The sequence below is a fragment of the Rosa rugosa genome, chromosome 3, assembly GCF_958449725.1.
Source record: "Rosa rugosa chromosome 3, drRosRugo1.1, whole genome shotgun sequence".
Taxonomy (NCBI): domain Eukaryota; kingdom Viridiplantae; phylum Streptophyta; class Magnoliopsida; order Rosales; family Rosaceae; genus Rosa; species Rosa rugosa.
The window spans coordinates 52,389,458-52,401,993 of NC_084822.1; the positions used below are offsets into that span (position 1 = coordinate 52,389,458).

The 12,536-nt window shown below is 36.9% G+C and overlaps 2 protein-coding genes across 2 annotated transcripts; both read right to left on the minus strand.

Moving 5' to 3' along the window:
- Nucleotides 1-5,009: 5,009 nt before the first annotated feature.
- LOC133740241 (cysteine proteinase COT44-like) lies at nucleotides 5,010-8,192 on the minus strand. The gene is made up of 5 exons (XM_062168176.1): nucleotides 7,350-8,192; nucleotides 6,557-6,795; nucleotides 6,296-6,436; nucleotides 5,797-6,204; nucleotides 5,010-5,438 (listed from the first exon to the last, which is right to left on the minus strand). The coding sequence occupies exons 1-5, from the start codon at nucleotides 7,750-7,752 to the stop codon at nucleotides 5,178-5,180; spliced, it is 1,452 nt and encodes a 483-aa protein (XP_062024160.1). The 5' UTR covers nucleotides 7,753-8,192; the 3' UTR covers nucleotides 5,010-5,177.
- A 572-nt stretch (nucleotides 8,193-8,764) lies between these two features.
- On the minus strand, nucleotides 8,765-11,674 carry LOC133738041 (low-temperature-induced cysteine proteinase-like). The gene is made up of 5 exons (XM_062165478.1): nucleotides 11,151-11,674; nucleotides 10,305-10,543; nucleotides 9,883-10,023; nucleotides 9,349-9,789; nucleotides 8,765-9,031 (listed from the first exon to the last, which is right to left on the minus strand). The coding sequence occupies exons 1-5, from the start codon at nucleotides 11,578-11,580 to the stop codon at nucleotides 8,948-8,950; spliced, it is 1,335 nt and encodes a 444-aa protein (XP_062021462.1). The 5' UTR covers nucleotides 11,581-11,674; the 3' UTR covers nucleotides 8,765-8,947.
- Between the last annotated feature and the right edge of the window lie 862 nt (nucleotides 11,675-12,536).

A 12,536-nucleotide genomic window follows, 5' to 3' on the forward strand; every position in this document is an offset into this window, starting at 1 on the left:
AAAAAAAGACAAAAAAAAAAAAAAAAACCTTGAATATTTTGTATTTGGGTTATTATCATAAATGGTACCTGAACTTATCATCTATCTTATCGATGACACCTGAACTTTAATTTTGATCACAATCAGTACCTGAACTTATCATCTATCTTATCGATAATACCTGAACTTCAATTTTGATCATAACCAGTACCTGAACTTTTCGATTTCAGTTTAAATGGTACCTATCACTAACTTCCGTTGATCTTCCTTTAAAAATTGACATGTGCAAAGCACATGACCTGTATTCAAGAGTAGTTTGACGGAAATACCCATTGAAATAATCTTGTTTACTAAATAATATTTTGATAAATTAATATCTTAATCAAAATAGAAGTTCAATTAAAAGTAGAAGTTAAAATTAATCTCTACCTTCTTATGAAATAAAAATTTAAAAACAATATGTTAAAACTTAATTTGTTTTATAGATACATATAAAACATTTCAAATAAAACTATAAAACATTTTTTATTTTATTTTTTATTTTATTTTATTTTTTTATTTATTATTTTTTTTGTAATATGACGAGAGTTCTCCTCTCTCTCGCTTGGCGGCGGCAAACTCTAGGTCTAGGGTTTTGCTCGTTGAATCTTAATGCCTCCGATGAGATTCCTATTCCTCGTGAAGCATGTATGTCGCCCTCCTCAGGGTCGTTCTTCCTCTCGGTTCAACCTATGGGTTGTGGCATTCGTTCCATGTTGCATTGCTTTTCGATTTGCGGCGGTGTTCGAGGGGAGTCTGGTATGGGCTTGAAAATCTCTCGCCAGAGGAGGCTTTTCTCATATATGGGGTTGTGTGAGGCGATTCGCCTTTGGGACCCTGGACCTGCCTATTCTCTTTTTCGGGGCAAAAAGAGTTGCCCTGTTGGTGCCGGAGATGGAGGAGGACGACGTCAGATGGCTTTCATTGTTGGCGGGAGGCTGGATCCGATCCGGCTTGCTAGGTTTGTCTGGGCTCGTGGACTTCTGCGATGGGCATCGGAATGGTGTGCTAGGTTGGAACGATCGCGGGTGTTGGAATTTCTTTCTGGGTTCTGTTTCCAAGTCGGACCAGAGGGAGTTCGTGACCAGAGATTTCATGCCAGAGATCGACAGCGGTGCAGCAGTCCGAGGGTGGTGGCGCTTGGAGTCGTGTGGTTGACATCGAGACGAGAGATTTCCGGCGTTGCAGATCTGGAAGGGTTGCCGGATGTCGGGCTGAAGCCAGCTTGGGTGCCCAGATCAAATCCTTGGGTGCCCAGACCAAATTATGTTGGGCCTTGGCCTTTGTCAAGTTTGACCCGTCAGACTTGATCTTGGTTTTAGGCCGGATTTGGATCCGCATTTGGGACCCAGGTCGTATTCTATTTCGGATCTTGGATCCGAAACAGCTGCTCATATTGTTCTGGTATTGGTTCTGGTTCTTCAGAGTTCGTCTGCCTAAATCCGAGGTTCTGACACCCTTGGTCGCTTTCGATCTCTTGGTGAGCGAATCGCCTCTCCTAGGTGGTCATATCATCGGTTACAGTTACAGTGACTCTCCTATTTACACTGCTTCAGTGACATATGCAGTGCAGCAATGCCTTACGGCATCAAGTCACATGGTTACCTGGTTCCCTTTTATTCTTGATGCGATTGTGCATCTAATTCTGCTTTATTGTTTTTTCTTTATTACAGATGCGTTTGTGCATCTCGTTATGTTTTATTGCTTTCTTTTGATGTTTTATGCATCACTCCATGTTAGAGGTGGCAAACGGGCCACTAAGCACGAGCACGTTAGAATAACGGGTCGGGCTGGGCCTAAGAATATTGGCCCATTGGCCCGGCCCGTAATGGGCCCGGCACGGCCCGAGCACGACATATTGTGGGCCGGCCCGTTACAAACACAAAATTTCATTTTGTTTTTAAAAATATTAAAAAACTACAATGATGAGATTTGAATATGAGACATTTTTATTTAAAATCTCATGACAATTCCACCAATGTTTTCTTTTATATTGTCAAAATAATGAAACAAAACATTATATCTTTGTTTTGACATAAGTATTTTTTCTAAATATTAAATATATGTTTATTAATAAAGACTAATCTCATAATAATACAACTATAGCATGAAGGAAAAAATAATAGATACTAAATCTTCATTATATTAATAAAGATTAATCTCACAATAATATACTAAAAACAATATATTTTGAGTTTTTTCTTTCTTTCTTTCTTATAGTGGAATATAAAAAATTATTAGAAATCTAATCTTAAAAAGCTAAGATTAAGAAAAACGTTGTAGAACTTAATTTATTTTAATTTTCTAAATAGTTAAATAAAATTAATTTTTATTTGTTCAAATTAAGATTTTAAAATCGTACTTTATAGTGGGTAGGCACGAGCACGGCACGATAATAAATGGGCCGGCCCAAGCACGGCACGAAGCACGACTAGACCCGCTTAAAATGGGCCGGGCCGGCCCGTTTGCCACCTCTACTCCATGTAATCCTCAATTTTCACTTAATATAGTTTGTCGTCTTCCCTTAAAAAAAAAAAAAAAAAAAAAAAAAAAAAAACATTTTTTTTGGACAAACTATAAAGCACTTAAAACCCAAAGCTTATCGAAACTTTCATAATTTTTTTTTCATGTCATTCATATTTTTAATAGGAGTTTCTATTCATACCTCTAAAATTGGTATTTAGACATTCTCACTTAATAGACCTCCAATTTACTTTTACAAATAACTAATTTGCTATCTACACCTCCCTAATTTTCCCACAATGCCCATTGTCCAAAAAAAAAAAAAAAACTTTTTTTTTTAAGTTTTATTCATACCTCCAAAAATCAATAGTTGGACCTCCTTCAATTTTTGAAGATTTCACAATTCTATTTTATCTTAATACAATTAAGCTGAACTAAAAATAAATAAAAAAAACCTCCAATTAGTAGTCGTATCTCTCTCCTGGCTGCTTTAATTTCTATCTCTCTCTTTTAATGTCATTTGTATTTTTATAGAGGTTGTTTACGGCCTTGTATGCGTGAATTCTTTCCATGAAATTTTCAATGTTTTATAATCTTATGGAGATAGCTTATGTTTCTTTTTTGTTGAATTAATGAAATACAATGACGCTTTCCCCCCTTGTCAAATCTTCTTTCCACCATCATTCTTGATTTCTTGCTAATAGTTTGACAATTTTTTGCTTCCTTATTTTCTATCAGTTTCATAACGGAAACTCTTTTTTCATAAGAAACTTATTTCCATTGATAGGTGATCGATCACAAAGTTCAGAAAATTTTGACAGCAACATAAATAACGTTTGCCGATGTATATTTTAGGGTTTACGTTGGAGGAGAAAGTTTTCTCCAATTAAAGACTACTACTATACGTAGAGGTAAGAAGTTTTTTTTTCCTTCCTTCTTTTGTGTCTTTATTGGTAATTTGACATGAGTTAACAAAGTCAACTATTACTTGAAAAACGAGGGAGGTTCAAATGACAATTTTGGAGGTATGAATAGAAGCTCCCATTTTTAATTGAAGTTGAAAGTTTTTCTTTTTGATAATCTCATTTTTTTTTATGGCCACAATATAAGTGAAAAACTGAAAATAAGTGATATTCCAAAAAAAAAAAATAACTTTACAAATTTTTTAAATGAGTCATGTTGTAACATTTTAATATTTTATTTATTATTGAAATTAAATTTGGGTGAATTTATTTTGTGTGTTTAAATTCGAATTTATTTTGAATTTTATTTTGTAACTCATGGTGTTTTATTTTGATTTATTTTGGGTTTTAATTCTTGTAACCTATGGCTTTTGGTTACTACCCTATTAATTATAGGGAGTGTCCTAAGAGCCTATAAATAGCACCATTTGTTGCATGCTAAAATATATCATTGCTTTTACGTAATACTATTACGAAACACTACTATTCACCCATCAACTTTCTTTCCAAAATCCCCCAAAGTGTTTGTGTGTTTTTTGGCCAAAGAAAGGTGTTATTTTGGTGGAGCTTTGGGTTCCTCCAATTTGTGCAGATTGATGTGAGCCGTACAACTTGTTGTTGGGCTGTTGTATCCGGGAGGGGACAAGTCAAGAGATTTCTGGTGCACCGACATTGTTCCACAGAGGGCTTGAATCTCCTTAAAGAGAGCGAGATACCCGCGCCTCAGCCTTTTGCCCTTTTGTCAACGAGTTTCTCAAGAGAAATTATAATTATTTTATTGTAATTTCTCCAACAAGTCACATGTTAGGCACATGTCAATTTTTAACGGAAGTTAGTGATAGGTACCATTTAAAATGAAATCGAAAAGTTCAGGTACTAGTTGTGATCAAAATTGAAGTTAAGGTACCATCGATAAAATAGAGGATAAGCTCAGGTACGATTTATGATATTATTATTTTAAAGAAGAGAACATGTTGAACTTTCGTTTTCCAAAGAAAACATCTTGTTTTGTATGTTAAAGAAAACAGTACTGTCTCTGAAAGAGTGGAGCTAGTACTAAGATTGTGACATGTTTGTGATTGTGAGAGCTAAGTAGCGTACTAGAACAGAAGAAGCCCTAGCTACAAATCTGCTGCCAACATCACCTGAGCTCGTGATGATGAAAACTCTGGTGCTAATGAGAACTTTGGATGGGGAGTTCAAACTAGGTGAACAACCAAAGTTTCCTCCTTTCTGTGTTCATGAAAACTTTGATTGTTTTTCAGAAGCAAAAAGCGGGATAAAAAATCGAAGCACAACTCCGAGGGGGATGAAATGTTTGTTGGGTTTTGGAAACTGTTTGGATAGAAGTTCTAGTGTGGCTTTGGCTCCTGTACGTCTAGTGGTTTAGTTTTGGATACCAGCATTTGTTCCATATTATTCGCGTTGGTTCTCTTGGCAATTTCTTGTTCAAGGATCAATCTTTAATGTAAGGCATTAATAATAGTTTGACAGAATATCAGAATGAGCAAAACGTTCTCAATAATGCGCAGATTAGCAACACGTTCTAATCTTACTTAGCAAGCATGAAACTGTAATCTGCTTCTCAGTTTTACAGTATGGAGCCATTACAAATGTACGGGTCCATCACGATGATCTCATACTCTACACTTTACAGTAATGCTGCAAATCAACTGATTCAATTCTATTGAACAATGTGTTTCCTAACACGTCATTACATAAAGTATGAAAAATTTAAAACTGAATCGATTTGGATCGATCAGCAGAAGAATTATTCCCTGGCAAGAAGTATGACACATTGTTCGTCAGTATTACTTGAACAGGGCTAGGAGGGATCGGTATAGGCCAATCCCCAATAAAGAAAGGCTGTAGTCGTGGTTGCCATGACTTCCCAGCAACACTGCCTGTACCCAACTTCCGAGCAACATTGCTTGTACCCAACTTCCTAGCACTGCTTCTACTCTCATGCACTTTCATTGTTAAGTTCCCATAAGCCTGCAACCACATCATATCCATTATTCTATGCTAGTTTGAAACTTTAAACTCAGAAAAATAGTTCAAGACTTGAAGGAATCAAATGTAGATGGTAGTTTCATTTTAGCAAAGGAATAAACTACACCATGGAGAATGTAAACAGTAATCTCAAAACCTCAATGACCAGCGAGTAATAGAGTTTGTATAAAAAAGCTTTGTGGACTAATTCGACTGTAATAATAGACGAATCTATGTTGTAGAGTGATTTAACACACAATGGGAATAAGATGTCACGTCAGTTTCCAGAACAAACAAAAGACTAATAGAAATCAAGCTTCATAGTTCTTTCTAACTTGAATAAGTAACAGTTGTTACGAACCTGCAAGCACAATTTCCTTTCTGTATCACAAATTGGATACTCAGGGGGGCAACAGTGAATGAGATCCTCACAACAGACACCAAAGTTGTCACAACATGTCCAAGAACGGCATGTTCCACGAAACCACATCCAACAACAGCAGGTTTCCCCTCCATTACTATCACAATTCACAGGACCTGGTGGAGGAGGATTTGCACCAGTCTTTATTGGATATAAAGCAAACATGTTGATACCACAGAGCCCTTTGCGATTTCCATGATCACGTTGCAGATACATATAGCCATCCATTCCCCAACGTTTGCCCCATGAATTCTTTAAAATCCAATAGTCCACTCCATTTTCTGAACCATAACCTACGATTAATACAGCATGATCCAACAAAGTCGAACATGAACCAGTGACAATCCCCTATCACACATATAAATGAATGAGCTAACTTGACACATCTGATAAATATCAATAAATTTAATGTCATATAGTTAAGCCCATTAACACAAACCTTTGAGTAGAACTGAAAAGCAAAGCTACTGGCAGCGATACTTGCACTCACAGGTTGCCTTGCCACAGCTTGTAGTAGTTGTTCCTCATCATATAGGGGCACATATTTAAAAGAATCAATCGTCACAACACGCCTATTTACCTAAAATTAAAGTCAAATTAGAAAGTATAAGAAATCAAAGCATGATACTTATAAGAAACATTAAGTACAGTAATTAAGTAATTGAGGGTGGAGGCAGCTGGAAGTGAAAGAAGTAGATACCTTTTCCTGATTGCAGTCCATATCCCAAGCTTGATACGGGTAGTCCATATCAGTGTCAATTCCCTTGTTTTTCATGACAAATTGAAATGCACTGGCTACTTGTCCTCCGCTGCAGCCTCTAGTTGTGAGACCTTTGTTACAATCCATCAACTCTTGTTCAGAGAGGCTGATAAGTGATCCAGTCACAATCTTGTTGATACCTTCGATGGCACCAATAGCCGAGAACGCCCAAGAAGAACCTACAAAGTCCAAAACAAGAATTTCTCTGAATTGTTAATTAAGAGAGTAATAATCGGTTATTACACTGACACCAGTACACCATGCAATGACTCAAGAAGACACTTATACTGACAATGAGCACCAAGAATGACAAACAGACATAGCAAGCAATCCGTTGATTGGTTAATGGTTTAATGCAACCATCTCTCCACAATAGCACAAAACTCAGATGATAAGTAAGTAACTTAAAGTGACTTGATGCAATCAAACCAACCAGATTAGATCGAAGAAGGCAATCAAACCTAATGCCATGGCCCACTAATTTGCCTCAACTTCTCAATTCTTGGTGCTAACATAAAAGCTAACTGAGCTGTGGAATGAGCCAATTATTCAAGAAAAACTGAGCTGTAAAAGCTCCAAGATCATTAACAAACCCAAAGTCAGGCAAACTTAAAATCACCAAGAAACAAGAAAACCAAAGCAAAACGCTAATAAAGACAGCATCTTTAGCCTCACATACAATCTACAATCAAGAACTGAAATTTGTAAAGATTGAGAACAAGAACCAACATACCACAATCCCCTTGATCTTTAACACTAGTCACAGCCCCTTTCTCCCTCCAATCCATTGAAGAAGGAACATCACTAGCCACACTGGATTTCTTCTCTGCATTGTGCTCAATAGTGAGAAATATAGGCCTGAAGCCTAAGCGAGAGGCCCTGAACTCATTTTGGGTCATATCAGAAAACGAATTCAGGGAAAGGGTATAAGAAAAAGCCATTTCGTTGTGTTGGGTAATCAAGGCAAGGTTTTGCTCAAACACACTGCGCCTGTAAAGCTCTTCTAGTTCTGAAGAGTATGACTTGCCATACTCTTTGCACCAAGCTTCAAACACTTGGGTTGAAGAAGAAGAAGAAGATGGGTTAGAGACGAAAAGAAGAGTTAGAAGAGTCAAGAAAAGTAAGGAGGAGTTCATGCTGGAGGGTTTTGGGGGTTTTTGTGGAGATCGGAATTATGGAGAAAGAAGCAAACTTTGGATTGTATGAACAATTTCCTTGAAGGGTTTTGCGAAATGAGGGTTCTTGGTGGTTATACAGTCGGAATTAACCGGTTCCGTTATCCAAGATTTTGGGCGGGAAGATAGAGAGAGAGAAGCTTTATTCGACGTCGTCGTTTTGGTTTGGGAGCAGTTTTGGATGAGGGCTGCAGGCACTGGTGGAACGGCGACGTTGTAGAAGAAGGCATTGTGAATTTGAGATTCCGGTGCCGCAGAGGAGTAACAGTTTTAGTCCTATTTTTTTCGGATATGAAGAGGGAGGGAGTATAACATGTATAAAACCCATCTGCCGACGAACAAATCGTTGGCTTGGTGCCTCCCAAATTTTTTTTCTTCCATGTATAGAACATTGAAGTCGTCGGCATAAGCATACAACACATTTGCCAATGAAATGTCGTTGCCATTAGTATCATAGAACACATTTGATAACGAAAAATCGTTGTCATAGGTATTAGAACACATTTTCGACGGAAAATCATTGACCTTGCCGCTAAAAAGTAAGTTTTTTATTTTTTCCAAATGTTTGATTAATAAAGTAATTGAAGCCAAAAGGATAAAAATTGGAAAATGTGGGAGACTTTAGTGACGAAATGAAACAATTTTCGACTCTGAGATCAGAAAATAATACTTCTCACTACATTGGGCGATGAATGTCGTTCACAAAGCACACCAACAAGCAAAGATGATACTAGTTTCTTATTTCTTCTATTTTGATGGAGAAGTTGAAGCAATTTTCGACTTTCCAAATGCATTCTCAAGCTCGTAAAATAACTCTAGTCGTGACGTTGGCTGATCTTTTCTGAAGTGTAAGCCTTGCATAGCAACTTCTCGTAACAAAAGCGTGAATATGAAGGAGAGTCATTCTGCATCTCACTTCTCACTTCTCACTTCTCAGACACGAACCATTACAAGTCTTCTATGATACAAATACTTGATAGAACAGAGGTACTTCTAATTTTATTCATAAATGTTGAGTTGAAGACATTACATGATCAACGAAATATTTTAACATTGAATTTGGTGCTTACAACAGGACTATTTTGTTTCCGAGTTATATACAGAAGAATAATCTCATCTGCTGACAACAAATATGACATACCTTTGGTCATTACCACTAGAACAACTTTGCTTTCGATCGGCTTGACTTTCCCAAACTGCCTCTACTCTCATTTGCTTTCATTGTTAAATTCCCGTTAGCCTGCAACCACATCACAGTTTTATTACTCTCACATTATACATTTTAAGTAAGGTTACAATGATAATGCAAGTGTGTATAATATGAAAAGCAAATCTCTGAGTTTGTGGATGAAGCATTGTGCAAAGATTAATTGATGAACAACCTCGTGAACTAAACCGAGTTAAAAAAAAGAAGGGACCTATAATGATATTTGAAGTGCGCTAACAAGCAATGCACTGAATGCAGTTTTCAGAAAACATCAATTTGACTCTACAACAAACAAGAAATAAAAAAACCAGCTTCATATTAAGTTAAATAAAAGAAAGACTCGTACAAACCTGGAGGCAGAAGTTCCTCTCTGTATCACAAATAGGATAATCATGGGGGCAACAGTGAAGTTGATCCTTACAACAAACAGCAGAGGCTAGCTCGCAGCATCTCCAAGAAAGGCATATTCCAAAAAACTTCTTTGCACAGCAGCAGGTTTCCCCAACTCCACACTTGGAAAAGATATCACATTTAGTTGGACCTGGAGGAGGGGAAGGCGGGGGAAAAGGAGGGTTTTCCCCAGTCTTTGTTGGATATGAAGCCAACATGTTGATTCCGCAGACCCCTTTGGAATTGCTATGATCACGCAGCATGTGAATATAGCCATTCATTCCCCAGTTCTTACCCCATGAATTCTTTACAATCCAATAGTTCACCCCATTTTCTGAACCATAACCTACAATTAATACAGCATGATCCAAAGAAGTTGAACAAGGGCCAGCAAAAATCCCCTGTCACACAAATAAATAAACGAGTTATTAATAGACATAATGATCAACAGTTGGTGAATCTAACGTCATAGGGTTTAGATCATTGAGACAAACCTTTGAGTAGAACTGAAATTCCCTGCCACTGCCAGCTATACCTACACTCACAGGTTGCCTTGCCACAGCCTGTAGGAGTTGTTCCTCATCATTTGCGGGCACATCAGTATAGCCATCAATTGTCACAACATGCCGCTTCAACTGAAATGTGAATGTAAATTAGCAGCATAAGAAAACAGAACATAATACTAAAACGTGCTAAAGTACACAATGAAGTACATTGGATGAGATGGTCCAATATACTATATAAAGTTTACTTATACTACATTAATCGAACCCAAACAATATGGGACAACGATCCCCATGGAAACATGATTAGTGACATTGTCTTGTGCAATGGTAAAAGTCCTGGATTGTGAAGTTGAATACTGCACAGTTGTTTGTATAGAGAGTACTATGGGGGAAGACAAAGAAGTAAATACCCTTTGCTTATTGCAAGTGCCATCCACACCTCGATACGGGTAATCCTCCTCAGTGTCAATCCCATTGTTATCTATGATAAACTGAAATGCATCGTCCATCAGTCCACCATCACAGCCGCTATTTGGATAAACTCTGTCACAATCAATCAACTCTTGTTCGGAGAGGCTGACAAGTGATCCAGTGACAATCTTGTTGATACCTTCAATGGCACCAGTTGCTGAAAAGGACCAACAAGCACCTGTACAAATATTGAAATTGTTTCAATATTCAAGGGAATACGTGCCCCTAATATAACATTACTGCAATGACCCTTAAAAAGACACTTAACAAATATGTTCCGTATTATAATTGTCCAACGTTTGCGTAATGATCCGACTGAGAATGAGCACTAGAAATGCAGCAAACGACAAAGCATCTACACTTCAAGAATTCAGAATAGATGCAATTTTGCAAACATCTTTACTTCACTAATAGCACCAACAAACACCTCCATTTAGAATTGACATACAAACAATTCGAGTTGAAAAGCTTCTTGCTTTATCATTTCTTATAGTGCAGAAACCTCAGTTGACTTAATGCAATTAGATAAGCCGCAGTAGGTTGAAGCAGGCAATCAAACATTTTAACACATTAACACGGCTACCTTAGTTTCACATTTCTCTGGCCGAGTCAGTTGAGTAATGAGCCAATGATTCAGAAAAGCAATATGCAAAGTCTCCAACAAATCCCAGATTCATTAACAAAATTTAAAAGCTAATAATGAACTAAAAGACAAGATCTTCAATCTGGTAAATTATACAAAGAGAACAGAAAAGTGTAAAGATTGAGAACAAAAACCAACATACCACAACTGCCTTGATCTTTAACATTGGTCACAGCTCCATTCTTCCTCCAATCAATCGAAGAAGAAACATCACGAACCGCACTGGGTTTTGGGTCTGATTTCCGGTTAAGTCTGAGAAACGTAGGCGAAAATCCTAACCGAGAGGCCTTAAACTCGTGGTGGGCAAGATCAGAAAATGAATTGAGAGAAAGGGTGTAAGAAGAATTGCCCAAATCATTGTGTTGAGTAATGAAGGCAAGATTTTGCTCAAACACACTAAGCCTATAGAGCTTTTCTTGTTCTGAAGAGTATGACTTGCCATACTGTTTGCACCAAGCTTCAAACAGTTCAGATGAAGAAGAAGAAGAATAAGAAGAAGAAGAAGAAGAAGAAGAAAGGCAAGGATGGGAGACAAGAAGAAGAGTTAGAAGACAGAGCAACAAAGGGTTCATTTTGTGTGGAGGGAGGTTTGGTTTTTGAGGTGGTGTTCGTTGTAATGGTGCCTAGAAATATGGAGGAACTGTATGATTGGACCAAGAAGGGTCTGATGCTGACCAGTTAAAACTGGACATTGAATGGTAATAGTAAGGTTGATTTTTCCTTATTTCCCCCATTTAGAAATGGGAAGTCTTGTACTGAATAATGATATACTTGGACCAAGTGCAAATTTTTTATCTCTTTTTGGGAGCAATAGTTGGACTACTGCATAGAAAGGAAAATTGTGTGATTTATTTGATTATATCCATCATGATAAGAAGTTAAGAACAATGACATATTTTGGTAGTGTGAAAACAGTGAAATGAGGGTAAGACGGTTGTATCATGTATGTGTGATAAAGTAGTGTTCACACGATTATCAGGAATTAAGAATTTTGTAATTACTTATTATTAGATTTAATTTTAAGAGTCGAGATTAAAATATTTAAAAATTAATCTTTTAATCTCAATTCTTAATCTTTAGTTCTAAAAGTGAGTGACAACAAAATTTTAAGTTATTGGTGGCTGTGTAAATATGACTGTTAAAACATTATGTCAATATCACGTTCAAAACAAAACAACAAAGTCATTGAATTTTGTTGCCCTCTCGGCTTCCTTTTGCTACCCTCTCGGCTTTTAATTGGGATCAATTTAGTTTTGGATGCCTTAAAGGCTTCTCTTTGTAATTATTTTCTTTTGGATGCCTTAAAGGCTTCTCTTTGTAATTGTTTTCTTTTTCTTCTAAAAAAAAAATTCATTGAAGTTAGTGGTTTGTTAGTGATCTTTATGCATCAAGGAACCGAATAGTTCATAACGATGTTCTTAATTTTTTTTTTTTTTGGATCAAATCAGTAACCATTCATTAATGTGAAGAAATGTTACAATTAAGTAAGTCGGACTCAATCGACTTCATTAGCCATTCCGGCCCTTCC